The sequence below is a fragment of the Bombyx mori genome, chromosome 18, assembly GCF_030269925.1.
Source record: "Bombyx mori chromosome 18, ASM3026992v2".
Taxonomy (NCBI): Eukaryota; Metazoa; Arthropoda; class Insecta; order Lepidoptera; family Bombycidae; genus Bombyx; species Bombyx mori.
The window spans coordinates 3,891,899-3,910,521 of record NC_085124.1 but is presented as its reverse complement, the minus strand read 5'-3'; the positions used below and the strand labels follow the sequence as shown (position 1 = coordinate 3,910,521).

The following is an 18,623-nucleotide window of genomic DNA, read 5'->3' as shown; positions in this document are numbered from 1 at the left end:
AGACCTTAGAACTCATATCTCAAGGTGGGTGGCCGCATTGACGTCGTAGATGAGTGGATGAGATCGTCCACTCATCTAAGTATAAAATATAAATCTCTAAATATAAAAATATAAAAACAATCCGAACGTTTTCTGGCCTGGTTTCCTGCTTGTTTGTTCTTTTTGTTGTATTTGACAATGTTATGTATGTCCCATTTTCCCCCTTGTGTTCCATGGGGAGTACTTTGAGGAATTGTTTGAGATGATACCATCATCTCGTTTTTACCATCACACCGCCCGCCAGCGGAGTAGAGTTCATCCATACTACCTGGATCTTTTTTGCCACGTACCATCCGGTTTTGGAGTGAGCTCCCCTCCACGGTGTTTCCCGAGCACTACGACACGTCCGTCTTGTGGCTTGTGGAAACGAGGCTTGTGGAGAGTATTAAACGGTAGGCAGCGGCTTGGCTCCGCCCCTGGCATTGCTGAAGTCCATGGGCGACGGTAACTACTCACCATCAGGTGGGCCGTAGGCTCGTCTGCCGATACGGCTATAAAATAAAATATTTTTTTTGAACTGTTCAATTTGTATACTCTTACAAATGACTTGTTTTGGGATGACCTCGATGATTGTCCCGGTGAACTTGCCTTTGTGTTCAAAATTATTTTGTCTGAATAGTACTCGTTACTATGCCATAAAATATTTAAAAAAAAAAAGATTAATACATGCTTTGTCAATCAAATTATAACAAACAACATTTTGATCATATCTGTACGAATTTAGAGACAATAACTACATCACGGGTCAAGAAATCTTGTAGTGGTGGTCAGGTGGTAGAACGGTAGGTGGTAGGGCGTTAGTTGCGAATGCGCGCGTGTTCAATGCGCATGATCGGTAACGAAATTTCGAATTTAGAACTGTCAAATTCATTTTTTTTTGTTGTTGTTTATAAACTCATGCTGTGAGGACTTATTTTTCAGGCAAGTCTTTTTATTTGATCTTAATTTTTTTTTCTTTATTATTATTTTATTTTGTTATTAAAATCTATACTAATATATAAATCTACAGTGGTTTTTACCAATGTTCCGTTATAACTACTGAACCATGCATCCGATTGACTTAAAACTTGGTATCCATGTAGAAAATACATGTACTTAATTGATAGGCTAATATTTGTATGAGTGTTGGACTCCCTACACCAGTTGCGGGGGCGTTAATGATGAGATTTTTCCTGGGGGTGAGAAATAATAATGTTAATTTTAAATGCCCAGCGAAGCGGACGAGTACGGCTAGTATGATATATATACAGGAAAATATTGTTCGAAACGTAACATTAAAATAAATAAGTTAATGAATTCCTTCGATTGGCTCATTACCTAAATAGATGTACTCAAAGCCCATAGACATCGCTGCCATTGGGTCAATTAGAGCCTCAATCGTATCGGGATAACGATTATTCTACTCTTAAGCCTAAACATGAGACTGTTTCGGCACAGATATTGACCGGACAAGGAGGGCATTTTACCCCTGAAACTTTAAATCTTCTTTCACTGTCAAATCTACTCTTTTCGTGGACGTTGAATTACCGTACTTATTTAGTATTAAATCTAATATCTATAACTATCTATAAACGAAATATAAAAAAAAAAACAGAAAGTTTATAGATAATCTATATTATTTAAACAATTTTTTTTTTATGTTCTCATTGTTTTTTCATTCTAATGCTTAATCATTTAATCGTTAAAAAGTGAATAACGTGCCTTAATTACTGTACTATTGCCTAAACGTAAATCTAGAAATCTAAAAGTTAAGTTACCGTGAAGTGTTTATTGCAAAACCGTGAAAAACGTGAATCGTTTGTTTCAAAACGTTATAATTTAAGAAATTCAAGTTTCTAATACCTAATACCTTGATTAATTTTGTTCTGAATTCGTTAAGGAAATTAAATTGATTTATTAAGGCATAGAATTAGTTTCGAAAGAGAAACGTTGGTTTAGGCGCTATTTCAATAATACCGCGTAAAACAAACAGCTGTAGCTTTATCTTCCTACTAGCGGACCCGGCAGACATTGTCCTGTCTTCAATCCAAAAAATTCAAAATTAAAAACAAATGTATATATATTAAAAAAACTAGCTGAGCCGGCAGCAGCTGCCTCAATCGATAAATAAAAGACCTAAACTTTTGTATAAAATAAACTTAAAACAAACCAAAGGAATCCGTCCGATGGGGGACGACACATCAAAGGGAAAACAAAATTGTAATTTATATATAATTCCGAGCATTTTCATAATTTATCTACCTTTTAAACATTTTCTGGACTTCCACAAATAATTCAAGACTAAAATTAGCCAAATCGGTCCAGTCGTTCTCGAGTTTTAGCGAGACTAACGAACAGCAATTCATTTATTTATCTAAGTATATTGATAGTAGACCGAATTGTGAATCTAAACTATTACCGACTTCACATGAACACACAAAAAATTTCAAAAACAGGTCCAGCCATTTTGGAGGAGCTCACTAAGTATGTTACGGACACGGACAGAAGATTAAGATTGTCTATTAGTTTAGCGTAATTTTATATTCTCTTTACATATTCTGATAGAATATTGATGGCTTAACGACGGCTATCTGTGAGTTAAAATCTTAGGTATAGGGATAGCACCAATTTCCCAAAAGGATATGTTAAAAATAGGTAGTTACGAATGAGTTTCACGATGAAATAACAAGCAAAAGATCTTTCGGGTCAAGGTTATCCTATTTCAAGACAGTCTTGGATTCTTCGATATCAAATTACAAGATGAGAGTAGGTGTTCGCGATGTGTTTTTCTGGGCTAGTACTAGATTTCATGGGCCTATCCGCACGTTTCCGGCAAACAAAATGGCTTTTATTACGAAATTAGATTTTTTACTGCTGCAGTTGAGCCGGATGCCAATAAACTTTTATTAAGAATCTATATATATAAAAATGAATTGCTGTTCGTTAGTCTAGCTAAAACTCGAGAACGGCTGGACCGATTTGGCTAATTTTGGTCTTGAACTATTTGTGGAAGTCCAGAGAAGGTTTAAAAGGTAGATAAATATGAAATTGTTCGGAATTAAATAAAAATAACAATTTTGTTTTTCCTTTGTTTTCCTTTTGTTTGTTTTAAGTTTATTTTATACAAAAGTTTAGGTCTTTTGTTTATGGATTGAGGCACTACGAAGTCTGCCGGGTCAGCTAGTATTTAAATAAAAGTTTACGAATAAAGATCTAAGAAACTGTTTTGTTTTCGTTTGTCTTTGTATGTGGTATTTAAAAAAAACAAATGTTTCTGTTTTTCTGGTTCGTAATCTCTGTGGTTTGACTCTTAAGATAGTTAGTGCTGACACCTCAAGGGATGTTTTTATTATCAATTCGTTTAGTAATAGTTGCAGCGTAGCGTTGTTTCGTCTCATATATTTAATTCAATTTCGAACTTCACGAAAAGATAAGATAGGTTTTTTTATGGTCATATGGTCGTATGTTTTTTTTTAAGTCTTCGTGGCCTATTCGATGTCCGGTGCATTAGTGATGATCGATGCGCCGGTGTTCGAATCTCAGGCGGGCACCAATTTTTCTTATGAAATACGTACTCAACAAATGTTCATCATTGATTTCCACGGTGAAGGAATAACATCGTGTAATAAAAATGAAACCCGCAAAATTATTTGCGTAATTACTGGTGGTAGGACCTCTTGTGAGTCCGCGCGGGTAGGTACCATCACCCTGCCTATTTCTGCCGTGAAGCAGTAATGCGTTTTGCAGGGTGAGGCAGCCGTTGTAGCTATACTTGAGACCTTAGAACTTATATCTCAAGGTGGGTGGTGCATTTACGTTGTGGCTGTCTATGGGCTCCAGTAAGCACTTAAGACCAGGTGGGCTGTGAGGTCGTCCACCCATCTAAGCAATAAAATAAAAAATAAAAAATCATAACGTGACCTGGACAAGGCTTATGATAAATAAGACAGCGAGCTTGCTAGGCAGTAGCTTTACATACTAACGAATTTAGAAATCGACTGGTAGTTTACTAACCAGAGAGCGATACCAGCAAACTCTTGATCTCGGAGGTCTGCAAGATTGTATTGTATCTTAATTACAAATTTATTACTCCTAAATCTAGTCCAGTTAATGTAAACTTAAGAACAAAAAGTAGAAGATGAAAAACGTTCAAATTATTAAAACGTTAAAACATTCTTCGAGATGTCTTATAGCATCAATTGAAAGTATTTACCTACGGTACATGGCGCCAACGAATATACAAGATATTATAATTATAACATAACTTGTAGCATTCAATCATCTCTACTGCTATAATTACCTAATCGCCATTAAAGTTATATAACAAAGTCATTAGCCCTAGCTGGCGTTCTTGAAAGTGAACAATCCGGTTCGAAGGACCAGCATAACGTTATCATAAAACGCTATTGTTACTGTTATAGATATGATAATCTACATTTGTGTTAGTGGACATGCGAAAGCAACGTATAAGTTTTTTTTTGTTGCGAAAAGAGTAAAATGATTGGTTGCTTGGATTCGGTTGGTTTTATCTATTATTAATTTTAGAGTAAAAGTTTTTCCACGTGACTCTGTACGTAGTTTTGAGGTTGGGCGCGGTTACCTATACTTTATATTCTTAAATTAGAGTCTTACCTATTATTATTATTATTATAATCTTTATAGTTATCATTATTATAGTCTTAAATTACGATGGAGATGCTTTGCAGGTTTTTAATAATGCATTGCATTTTTATGACATTTACGCTAGTTTCGAATTTTGAACTCGGGCGGTTGGGGTGTCGGGATGTTATTTTTGATTTTTATCCTTCTGTGCCGGGAAACAGATAGGCGTTCAATCGTGACGCATGTAGGTATGTAGGACAGTTGTTGAAACATTGAAACCCGATCTTATATCTCGAGGTGAGTGGCAACATTGCGTTGTCTATCGGCTCTGGTAGGTCAATGAACTCACCTGCTATCCAGAGCATACTTGTATAATAAGGATTGTTTTTTTTTTCACAATTTTCATTCAAAGACTCCAGGGCGATTATTAATAATCACCCGTTTTGCAATTCCAAAAGACCTACATTCATTATGAGATGGAGGAGTCGTCTGGTCTACATTGTTATAGTGCATATGTTCAGATCCGGCTCAGAAACGAACTCATTTTAACGATAGTTTAAAAATAGCCATGCTTACCGACATGGGTGAGTGGTAGAATAGGAGTCTCCCGGATATGGCCTGCGTCCATGCGCCACAGTAACCCCTTTTTTATTACCCTTATAGACAGACGAGCACACGGCCCACTTGATGATGAGTGGTTACCGTCGCCCATGGACTTCAGCAATGCCAGAGGCAGAGCCAAGCCGATGTCTACCGTTTCTTCCAACCATGCGGGCCGTCTGTCATTGCGACCGACTAAAACAACATTTAAGCTCATCGGCAATTAGTTAAAAACAAAAAAACTGGTAAAAAGGTTGAACGAAATTCACATCAATAAAACACACACAACAAAACCCCTGCTTCAATATAAACAATATTTCGATACGTGTACCTTTCCAAACAGGCGTTGCACATCTTACAAGCAACACCTTTCAAAGAGCGTCATCACCAAAGCGGTCATTAAAAATTAAGCCATTTTTATTGGCTTTGAAGGCTTAATGTGTTAGTTTCCTCGTAAATTCATGACGAAAGACTCGGTAAAGTTCCACAGAATTACGTAGCTGTTCCACTACCCCAGAACGATAGGAAATGCAGAACTGGCTATGGTTGCTTCATAAGCTCTTACGTTACGAACGAAACGGGTTTTCTAAGTAAACAACATTAAATATACTACGTAGTATTTATTTCTACAACCTTACTACAGATGTTGCCTTGCTATTCCAATTTACGTTCATTGTAATAGTAATGTATGTATATGTATATGTGATTTTGTATATATGTAGATATACTTTTTTGTATGTATTCGTTACCTAATATAAATTTCATTGCACCTACCACTATTTACTCTGCACTACCTTTGGTTGACTGGTAGAGAATGCCTTAGGCATTAAGTCCGCCAGTGTAAATTTTACATGAAGTCTAATAAATAAATAAATAATCTTGTATACTGATTCTGAAAGCTGGTTATGAATATCTTTTGTCTGTAAGGTGTGAACGAATATCGATTTTATTAAGTTTACGCTAGTTGCAATATCGATTATCGTTACGTTTTGAGTGTAAAGGCTACTACGAAATCTTTAATAAGCTCGAACCGGAATTTCGAAATGTCTCAATTAAAAAAAAATGAATGAACCGATATTTGACTATTATTTCTTAATTGTTATTCATGCAGATTATCTTTTTATGGCGGAGCAAGGGTGCGTGGGCTCCCGCTATGGCAATAAAAATACTTAAATTGAGGCCAGACTTTAAAGTACGCTTTATATATAAAACTACATTTAATATACATACATACATTATTAATTCGTTTAGAAATGAAGGCATTGCGTTTTTTTATCGAAGAAAATAGTTTGTAGTTTTCAATTAAAAATTATAGTTGCAGGCAATAAGAATAGCGTAGTTTTATATTCTGTGGTAAAGTTAAAAAAAAAAAACTTTGCCACTGACACACTGACACGATCGATTACGTCAGTACGAAGTGTCAATTGTCCTACTACATAATATTGAAACCATGTTACGTAATAAATGCCAATCGTATTTTTTTTAAGCGCTTTCTGGTGTTTCTTGGCTTAATCTTAATATTTTAATGTCCGGTCTCGTAATATTTTAAATTACTACATACTAATAACTCGAGTTACGTTTCGCGTAGAACAAACTTGATAGTATACGTTCACTTGTGAATTGAGAAAGTCATATTATACGTCTTCAGAGTTTGGCGCAACGGAAGAGCCAATTACAAATACTAGTGGTCCCGCATTAGTCGAAATTCGACTATAATTAATTGAAATTATAAGTCTAAACATTATTATGATTCTATTGTCAAAGACTATTTATACTTCGATAATTACGTATTTTGCCAAGACTACACTATAGATAAATAATATTAAAGATAAACAATATTAACCTATTCTCGAATTGACCACATACTTTAAGCAATAACAAAAGTTTGACAGTAAATAAAGAGTATATAATAATATATATTGTGTGTGTATATCAAATACATGGTAGTGTGTGTAATGTTGTTTTTATTGATTTAATGTATTTTTAATGCAAAAAAAAATAATAGCGCATCTGCACTCCTTGTCCATATTCTCTATAAGTGTCGGAAATTTCATACTCCTGCGTCCCCACAATTTTCGTAAAAAGGGGTACAAAGTTTTTGTTTCACTTATTAATATATAGATTATGTTTAGCCTTTTAGTTTCTCACCGGTCTCTGTGGTCGTCGAAATCATTGATCACGACGAAGAGTTCAACGAGCAAAGTAACCCATAGACACAGCCCACTGAGTTTCTGGCCGGACCTTCTCAGTGGGTTGCGATTCCGATCCGGTGGCAGATACTGCGAAGCAATGCTCTTGCTAGGACTAGTGATAGCAAACTCTCTCAGATTGAGCATGTGAGGTCGCCGACCCGTGCGCGTAGTTAAGAAAAAAAAGACAAAGTAGGCGTTAATTTTTTTACGGTTAAAATAATATAATATACAGCTGTTATATGCAAATCCATGAACGAGATTAAATTATAATCAGTTTTATAAATATTGTGGACTTTATATATTAGCTTATATGAATGTACGTGTAGTAAAGACCTACGCCTTTCTCTGTCCATTAATTATGTAAAAATTCCATTACATCGACCTGCAAATAGCCGATTTTCTGGAAATCAACATCTCAAAGTCGAGCCTATCTTCCGTGTGCCTTGTTTTCATTGTACCTTTACTTCAACAAGCCGTGAAGTACGCAGGTACTCCAGTCCATTAGTTTCAGTTCCTATTCATGCGTTGCACGGAAAACCATATCCTAACACTGTTGCGTGTTTTAAGTCGAGTCCCGGGGCCAGTCAGTGATTGGGATTTATCGATTGGTACAAACCGAAAAAAAATCTATACCGTATTTAAATTGTATCTAAGAACAGCATATAAATGTACACATGCAAATAACACTATTGAATCTTTTTAACTGTGTCTGGTTTCAATTCATTGTAAAGTTTTGGGAGGTCTAATAAATATACGGAGCCATTCTTTTTTGCATACACAAAGTTTTTGCATGATCAATTGCTAAAATCTATTTATATGATCTATTTAAATCTGTTTTTACGGTGTTTTAATGTGTTTTATTTTGTTATGGTTGTTTTAAGTCTTTACAGTTTTCGTGCCACGGAAGGCTGACGCGACGTCTGTCGTTGGGACAACAAAAAAAAAAAACGATAAATGAAACCATAAAAATAATTTTAAATATGTCTGCAGCTAGCAAAAATCAAATAGACTATTCAATTAAATCAATTACCTAAGTTTTACACAATAGCGTTATTGTTTTGCACGAGATTTGTGTGCGTTTCGTAATTTCTTTATTGTGGAAAAGCGAAAATCGTGCAGCATTCTATTGTGTGTAGGTACGCACAATTTACAATTAAAATTGTTGAAAGTTTAAAAGAGAATGCACAATGTCCGCCGAAAATAGTATCGTTTAGCATAGCATGGCGTTACTTCTAATATTCTATTTCTATTTCTGGCGTGAAGCAGTAATGCGTTTCGGTTTGAAGGGTGGGGCAGCCGTTGTAACTATACTGAGATCTTAGAACTTATATCTCAAGGTGTGTGGCGCATTTACGTTGTATATGTCTATGGGCTCCAGTAACCACTTAACACCAGGTGGGCTGTGAGCTCGTCTACACATCTAAGCAATAAAAAAAATAAAATATATATATATATATATACCAATTAATTTTACTGCTTCACGAAATTATTTTCCTATTAAACAAACGTTGAATTCAATTGTTAAATTAATTCAGTCCAATCCGCAGATTGAATAATTATCGTTATCTAATCTCAAAGCGAAGGCAAAGGGGAAATGGATTTATCAGTACAAAGAAAAAGTTTTTAATTAAACGATTCGTCTGAAGCTAGGATTTATTTTGCATTTGTTTCACTTTGTTTCAACGGTTGACAGCTTTAATGGACGTTGGCTTTGTTTTTTAACTTTTGATACTTTAAAATGTTAAGAGCCTTGTCCGGTCACCGTCCTCGCCGAACCCGACGCTGGCGACGAAGGGCTCGACTAGTAAATTAACCCATAGACACAGCCCATTGAGTTTCTCGCCGGATATTCTCAGTGGGTCGCGTTTCCGATCCGGTGGTAGATTCTGCGAGTCACTGCTGTTGCTAGGGCCAGTGCTAGCAACACTCCGGTTTAAGCCCCGTGAGCTCACCTACACTTCAAGCAGAAGCTGAAATAGCCTCTCAAGACTATCAGCATAGGTAGGAAAAAAAACCTTAAATAAATATGCATGATTATAAGATACAAATTTTTTGCACTTCAAATTTTTGCACACAAAAATTTTATTATTATTATTTTATTATTACAACATATATCATTTATTTATTGTTTTAGTATCACCTATATCTTGTACTGTTTAAAAATATCACAGGAAAAATTATATAAAATATATATAATATATATAACAATGTTCTATAATTCACGTGTTTCTGCTTGAAACCAAGAGAAAGGCCTTTATAGATTTAAGATTTAAATTTTAAGGTAGGGTTCGATGACCATTTAACGCTTCTTCTTGTACTTACCCTTATTCCATAATATCTAGGTTCAGCGCAGCATGTCATTGTACTGTTATCGCGTCGTTTAGGGATTAGGAATGAGTTTTACGATAATCACTTAAAACCACCCATCTACGAGTAATAAAATAAAAAAAATTAAGATATTTCAATTTTCCATTGTTTCTCTAGTTCATGAGTAATCGAAAATTCACTTTGACAGTGTCGATTAACTGACAATTTACTTAGAACTATGTAGTATCGTTTCAATCAGTACTTGAAAGATCCATAAATGTATCAATAAAGTAAGTAATTAGATTTGGTGAAGCCTCAAAGTTTTTAAGCCTTTGAGAATTCGAGTACGCATGGCCAAATATTAATCGTGTCGCGAAAACCTAAACAATATAATATTTAGGTCAAGGATGCGCTAGGATTGTCACAGATTACGAAAACTTTTGATCAACTTATCACTTTGGATCGCAAACTTTATTAATGGTCAAAATAAACGATTGTCGTCATAAGCTTGATATTACCAAACAATTTCGCCTTCATTAATGACTTAAGAGTACTTATTTAAAAGGTTTATGATGATAAAGACACAGTGTAAATTCAATATGGTCAAACAGGGTCAAGAGCGTTGTTCTTGACACGAAATTTTGCATTATCAAAAATTTACTCTCACTCATTATCGATCGGGACAAGTGGTTATTAAATACATATAAACTTACAAAACATGAAATTAAAACTTTTGATAGTAGATGGGTAATAAAAATGGAAGAATAAGCCGTAGGAAAAAAAATAAGGTTGATTACCAAGGAGATGCTTAAGGACGAAAAAGGCGGGGGGGGGGAAGTCGTGTGAACCGTTGTATTTTGTTTAATTCTTCGGTTACAAACACGGAACACTTTTTTGTATACACAAAAAGAAATAAAAAGTTATGTTTTATCGTTTAATATTTAAAAATCAAAACTTTATTGTAAATAATCATACAAATACCAAGTTAGAAAGAGGGCCGGTAATAGAACTCATTCCAAATCCCTATGCACCATGATAAGAGGACTTGTCCCATGTCCGAGTTCATGCAGCGTGTTTGCCGCGTACAAATTTCAAATAAATCTACTTCACCTTATTCAGAATATCTATTATACATAGAAGTTTTTAAACAGCTTGACACTGTTTAAAAACTTTACACTGTGGCAAGAATAGTACCGCAAGAGGCCGATTTTCATACTGAAAAAAGGAGAAGAATATCAACTATTATTGCTCCACCCATCAAACCATAACGCAAAGTTGCTGTCAAGAAGGCACTAACTAAACTATAAATTAGTAATATACAACGAATTTATTTTAAGATGCATTGACGTGATTTGAAATACATTAGCAGTCGCAACAATCGATTCAAATACAACGATCATTTTATTCCCAAAGTCAACGATACTACAAATAATGTGTTACTAACTTTTACCTACAGAAATTTGCAACAAGACCAAAAACAGATCGATGTTTTTTCTTCAAATCGTGTTGAAATAATACTCCGGAATAGAAAATGTAACGGTTTAATGCACAGTAACAAGATGAAACACGCTAGGAAAAGGAAGGACGGTGGCGTCACACGTGAGCAAAAATGTGAACCATTTTTGACATTACAGATAATATAAATTATGTTTACAATTCTCCAACATCCTCCCTTAAACATAATCCCATCCTAGATGAGCAGAAGGCCAGTTTCGTGTGGGATGTTGCTTTAGTGAGAGCATCTGCAATCATCTTGTCGGTCTGCATGTAACGTACCTCAATGGCCCCCTCCAGAACCTTTTTGCGGACATAGTGATGCCTCACATCAATATGTTTGGTCCTAGGATGGTATCCATCAGAACCTGAGAGATTTATAGAGCTTTGATTATCGCTATAGATCACCAAGGCCTCATTCTTCAACTGAGGCCAAAAACTTTCTTGAAACTGCTTCAGCCACATAGCTTCTTGTACACATGCCGACAATGACATGTACTCCGCCTCAGTCGTGGAAAGTGCTACAGTAGGTTGTCGCCTGGAGTTCCAGCTAATTGTTCCTCCCTGGAACAAGAATGTGTAACCTGTGCAGGAGCGCCGGTCATCTTCAGCGCTTGCCCAGTCTGCATCACAGTAACCATGAGTCATTGTCTCCTCTAGATTTTTCTTATAACTCAATTTATAATCTAGAGTACCTTTTAAGTAGCGCATGACGCGCTTGAGGGCAGTCCAATGTCGCATGTCAGGGTTGTTGTTATATTTACTCAACATATTTATGACATAGCATATGTCTGGTCTGGTGATATGTGAAACATATAATAAGCAACCAATAATCTCTTGATAAGGTATATCATTTAAGATTTTATTCTCCTCAGATTTACTTTGTAGGTTTGTGTTCATATCTATAGGAGTATTAACAGTTTTACAATCTGACATTCCATATTTATTTAACACTTCTTCAATGTACTTTCTTTGATCCAAATAAATAATGCCTCTTGGCCTGTCTCTCTCTACATGTATTCCAATACAACAATTTATATCACCCAGATCCTTTATTTTAAACTTTTTATATAATTCTTCTTGGATTTCTTGCTTTGAGTCTTGATTATTTGAAAACAAGATCAGGTCATCGACATAGACCGCTAGGAAAACCATATTTTCATTGTTGACAATTTTGTAATAAATACAAGGATCCAATATAGACTGTAACAAACCTATTTGCTTCAATGTAAAATCTAGTTTCTTGTTCCATTGCCTGCTGGCTTGCTTTAATCCATACAGTGATTTTCTCAGTCGACATACTTTATCACCATTTTCATACATAGGTGGCTGCATCATGTAAATTTCCTCTTCAATATCACCTTGAAGAAAAGCTGACACAGCATCCATCTGACATATATTTAAATCATATTTCACTGCCAGGGCAAACAAATACCTCAATGAAGCATGTCTTACTACCGGTGAAAATACTTCAGTGTAGTCTATTCCAGGTTTTTGTGAACATCCTTTAATTACAAGACGTGCCTTGTATTTTATTATTTCTCTATTTTCATTGGTCTTTCTCTTGAACACCCACTTACATGGTATAGGGCGCTTGTTAGCTGGTAGAGAAGTCATTTCCCACGTATTATTTTCCAATAAGGACTGATACTCCTCATCCATTGCTCGTTTCCAATGTTGGGCATCAGGACCCGACAAGGCTTCCTTGACAGTCAGTGGATCTATAATCTGAACACACATTAAATTATTATTTTTCTCATTACGTTTTTGATGTGATCTCAGAGTTATATTCCTCCCGAAACTGTTATCACTGTCACTTGAGCTGGGATAATAAGTTTCATCATAATTTCTGTTCACCACACAGCTGTCAAAAGAAGTATCAGTACTTGAAGGTGTTGATGTGACATTTTCAGTGTCTGTTTGAGAGCTATCATCAACCGGCATCAAAGATATTTCATTGCTTTTTTGTGCGCGACTTAAACTTGAACTGAGAGGTAAAGTAATAAGCTGAGGCTTTAGGCTAGGTTTCTGAGTGACATTATCTATGGGACTTTCGATAAATATCACATCCCTGCTAATCACTGCCTTCTTACTATTAGGATCAATTAATCTGTACCCCTTTGTGTTCTCACAGTAACCTACGAAAACCAATTCTTGTGATTTACGATCCCATTTCAAACGATTTTGCTTCGGAACATGTACCATGGCCTTAGAGCCAAAAATCCTTAAGTGTGAAATGTTTGGTTTCTTACTAGTCCATTTTTCATAAGGTGTTACCTCAGCCAGAACTCGTGATGGAGATCTATTAATGATATAAGCAGCAGTAGCTACTGCTTCGGCCCAATATATTTTCTGCAGTTTTGCCTCAAACAGCATGCATTTTGCTCGCTCCACCAGACTACGGTTCATTTTTTCAGAAAGTCCATTTTGTTCAGGCGTGTAGGGAGCGCTGGTCTGGTGCTTGATGCCGGAAGCTGCTAGAAAATCAGATAAATCTTTATTACAATATTCTTTTCCATTGTCACTTCTTAACATTTTGATTTTCATTTCCAACTCATTTTCCACCTCACTTTTAAATCGTGCAAACACAGATTTAATATCCATTTTGTTCTTTAGAAAGTACACATATACTTTGCGAGAATAATCATCTATAAAGGTTACAAAGTACCTTGCACCACCAACTGATGGTGTCTCCATCGGACCACATAGATCAGTATGTATTATTTCTAGTAAAGTACTTGCTCTCGAACCAGATTGAGGAAACAGTAGTCGTGTTTGTTTTCCTTCACAACATGATTTACAAACTGCATCAATTTCTTTATTTGTTATAGTAATACCATCTGCACATACCTCCAACCTCTTCACATCAGCTATATTCAAGTGTGCCATTCTCTTATGCCATGTAACAATATCTGTCCTACTTTTACATGAAACAGCATAAGCACTGCCTTTAATAGTATTGAGTTTGTACATGTTATTAGTTAGTTGGGCAGTTGCTATGAGGACCTTGTTGGTATTGTATATGTTACACCCCATATCAGTGAATTCTACTTTACAGCCATTTTTTGTCAACTGACTGACCGATAACAGGTTTGTACTTAGCTCAGGAATAAATAAAACATTTCTAATCTGGATAGGGCAGTTTTCCTTACATAGATTGGTTTGAATGTTTACATTACCCATACTTTGCACGGAGACGAAATCACTGTTTGCCACCATTATTTTTGTAATCGGAGGTGGTTGTAAATCATACATCCATTCAGAACATCTTGTCATGTGCATGGTAGCACCTGAATCTATAAACCACTCGTCCTGATGTAGGGTGGTGTACGCTGAAAAAACTGCTGAAAAACCGTTATGATTATTAGATTTCTTCACTGTACACTGATTTTTAAAATGTCCATATTTGTTACAGTTATAACATCGGGGGCCTTTTCCTTTTGGCTTTGAATTATTGTTAGAGGTATTTCTGTGCTTCGTAAAGAATGCAGTAAACTCTGAAACTTTCACTTCCTGCAAAAGTTTTGTTTTTATAAAATCTGATGAAATGATAATGCCGGAACTTTCCAGACCCATGATCATAGGTTTGTAATTATCCGGTAAACCCGCCAGCATGAGTGTTCCAAGCCATTCACCAACGTCGAAACCAATATTTCTTAATTTATGTGCGGTACTCATAATTTTATTCACGTAATCTTCGATACTGGAGCAATTGTCGAGTGAAGTATTTATTAAATCTTTTAATAGACCAACTTTTCTTGACAGCCCGGAGTCCTCAAAAGCATTTTGAAGGTTTATCCATACTTCCTTTGATGTTTTTGCATTTTCGATATGGATGTAATTAATCGGTTCCACCAACAAAATGATCTTTGACTTAGCTTTAATATCTTTCTTAACATCGACATCAGTGCCTGGATCAACACATTGCCACAATTCTTCGTGTTCTAAATATGATTTGATAGCAAATCTCCATGTCGAATAGTTTTCCCGGCCGGCTAATTTCTCAATTTGAAGGTTAGACGTAGCCATTATGTCTGGATCGGATGAGTTTTATCGCCGCAATTACAACTAATTGGTTTAATTTGCTATTTATTTGCACTAAAATTAATTTCAGTTCTATTTTGAGTTAATGGGGCGGCCCATAACCTGTTGAAATAATACTCCGGAATAGAAAATGTAACGGTTTAATGCACAGTAACAAGATGAAACACGCTAGGAAAAGGAAGGACGGTGGCGTCACACGTGAGCAAAAATGTGAACCATTTTTGACATTACAGATAATATAAATTATGTTTACAATTCTCCAACAAATCGTTTCTCCTTGCATTTAAAATGCTCACAAAAACACATTTAAAAAAAAATCCGGAAAATAAATTATAAGCCCTTCACTGAAATAGTGGAAAACTTTCTTGGCCAGTCCACTAAAGAAACTTGCAACACGCTTTACGTAACCAAGCTGATTAGACCGTAACGTTAATCGTTTACTAACTGCAAAACCGTCGTATTGTGTACTAAATACCGCCGAAAGATAGCGAGTTGAGACTGCAATACGTAGGTACGCTCATCGGGTTCGCGTTGTCGGCATTTGAAGTGTAACGATATAAGAAAATTAACGTTAATTAAATAATGATATACCTTTTTTTTTTTTTTTTGTCAGGAGGAAATCGCCGGACTCCCACCCTCCACTGGGGATGGAGGGTGGGGCATGTCGGAGTCGAACCGAGAGGAGGAGAGTGAAGCGTTTAGTGCGGAGCACATCTCTCCCATCACCCTCCCCCTCGGGACGCCGGGTCAGCGGTCGTCGGCGCCACGACCACCAGCCCTCTCGGTCGGCAGGCTGTCCGAAGCCCGCCTAGATGGCGCCGGTTTGAATTGGTTATCCTACGAAATACCCCGCTGGGTCAGAACCAGCGTGGGTCGAGGATAGCCGGCCTTCCATCACCCGGATGCTCTTGCGTAAAACGCGTGCAGAGCAGCTTGCACGTCGTCTTCTTAGGCCCCCTTCGCCGGGCCCCAGACCGACATATGAGGGGGACCCGAAACACTTAGAGGGCCAGGGCTAGGGCGAGATCCGCCTCCCTGGCCCCCGCTCGACGGCGGCGGGCTTGTGCGTCTCTCACGCGCCCCGCCGCCTCCTTCTGCGAGATGGTGCACTCGCAGAAGTCGAGCATCGCCTTCCACGACTCGTCGCTGCCGAGCATCGATGCCACAACACTCGGCAACGACAAGTCGTTTCCTATTTTTGCGACGAGGACACGGCGCCACCCCTCCCATGCGGGGCAGGCAACGAGCGTGTGCTCCGCCGTGTCCAAGTCACAACCACAATGGTAACACTCTGCCGTCGGCTCGGCTCCGATCCGGTGCAGGAACTCACCGAAGCAACCATGCCCAGTGAGCACCTGCGTGAGCCGGAAAGTGAGGCGTCCTTTGTCACGATTCACCCAATCCACAAGAATCGGGCGAATCGCTTCGACGGTCCTACGACCAGCCGAAGGATCGGCCAGCCGCCTGGACCATGCCTCCAGCACGGACCGCCGAGATTGGACCCTCCGCGCTCTGACCACACTGGGGCTGGGACGCGCCACGCCCCGGGCAAAAGGTTAGCCCGCCACTGATAGTCAGCGGCGAGCGCCTCCGCCTCCAGGACCCAAGGCGGCGTCCCAGCCAGTACACACGCCGCCTCAAAAGAGATGGTGCGATAACCACGGATGACCCTGACCGCGATGGTGCGTTGCGGCCGTTGCAGCAACTTCGCTACCCCCACGGCCAGGGACTGGCCCCACACGGGTGCCCCGTATAAGACCATTGACCGCACCAAATGATATACCTAGGGTGTTTTGTTAATCCTCACATACTACAATTTTTTTTCTGCCGCAAAACAATCTTTTGCTTTTTTTTTGGTATGGCAATGGGCTTCTTGCGATGAAACTGTTGCCACTGTCGAATTTATAAAAATCTTCCGTTAAACCCAGACATCTATATTCTGTTTTATGAAAAAATTCTATGGAGCAGAATGATACGAAGTTGATTTCTTTGAGACTGTACTAAATTGGGATGAAGCTAAATGAAACGTGACGAGATGAATGAAATCTCGATAAAAGATTGGTTATTCACCGAGACTTCTGTGGACTTTTTTGGAGGACTTGAGAAGCAATTTCACCAGTTTTGTTTCATTTTATCACATTTGTGTACTTCCAGAGATGGTAAACCACCATATTATATAAATATAAATATTAAATTAAGAAAAAAAGACATATAACTTCACTAATTCCGCTCTCTACCAAATGATCATTTTGTCCGAATTAACTTTGAACTCAATGGGTGCCGATATTCACAATATTATGATATCTATAGGGAAAGGTATTTGGGGAATTTTTGCACCTAACGAATATCTTGGTAGACCAACGGTTTCAATGTTGTTGCTCAGAGCTTGTTTAGTATAAGCAAGGTCATCTTGAAGCTGCTATTACCGCTGTTCAGGTTTTTGCCTTATTTCTTCCATGAGCTGTAACCACCGTAAGCTGGTCTTTATCTATATTCAGTACGGTAGTCGGCTTCTTCCGATGTTAGTGTTGCCAGCTTCGAGTTTATCAAATTTTCAATTATTAGGTACCTTGTTAAACGAAAAATGAAATAAGACGAAGTTTTTTTCGTTTCTTTTTGGACAGACAGTAATACGACCCACTTGAAGGTAAATAGTTACTGTTGCTCATGATTACCAGTAGCATCAATGTACTCGGCAAAAGACGTAGTTTTTTACTGGTGGTAGGACCTCTTGTGAGTCCGTGCGGCTAGGTACCTTACTGAGATCTTAGAACTTATATCTCAAGATGGGTGGCGCATTTACGTTGTAGATGTCTATGGGCTCCAGTAACCACTCAACACCAGGTGGGCTGTAAGCTCGTCCACCCATCTAAGCAATAAAAAAAAGTAGATTTATTTGACATTATCACAATTAACATAAGTTCGCCTCCAAAAATTCCCGCCAAAAATATCGGCAAGTTCACCTGTCATCTATAAGAATAAAATGAAACGAATAATAGTTTTTTTAGGCTTTTTTTCTGTGCTTTTTGTGCTCTCGGTTTGCCCCATAGTACATACATATCTAATTAGGCAAAGAAGTACAATTTTGTCTCTAGCAACAAAAATAAGTCGTTCACTGTTTGAATTGTACTTGCTGCGTTGTATTCATACTGCTCCAAAACACTTTCACTGGCTCGGTTTAATTTTTTATTTGTATATTTTTTTCTTTTTGCAGATACAATAACTCCGAGGTACGTGGTGAAGTGCAGTGAACGTTCAGTGCTGTGGTTTTATACTGTGACAGTGTAGTGTTCGAAGGCTTCGTAGAAAAATGGTAAGTTTTTTTTTTTTTTTAATATGACCCAGTTTATAGACTAATGAGTGGTT

At 37.4% G+C, this 18,623-nt stretch overlaps 1 protein-coding gene across 2 annotated transcripts in view; it reads left to right on the top strand.

Moving 5' to 3' along the window:
- Window positions 1-800: 800 nt before the first annotated feature.
- The window catches only part of UGT50A1 (UDP-glycosyltransferase UGT50A1), a 55,605-nt gene continuing 37,782 nt past the window's right edge, over window positions 801-18,623 (top strand). The window contains exons 1-2 of one of the 2 annotated variants that reach the window (XM_038017086.2): window positions 801-960; window positions 18,472-18,570. In XM_038017086.2, coding sequence (XP_037873014.1) covers window positions 18,568-18,570 — 3 coding nt within the window. In that variant the 5' untranslated portion in view covers window positions 801-960; window positions 18,472-18,567. Of the gene's footprint in view, window positions 961-17,244; window positions 17,417-18,471; window positions 18,571-18,623 lie in introns of those variants that run through there. The other variant, XM_062673518.1, reaches the window with a different exon arrangement.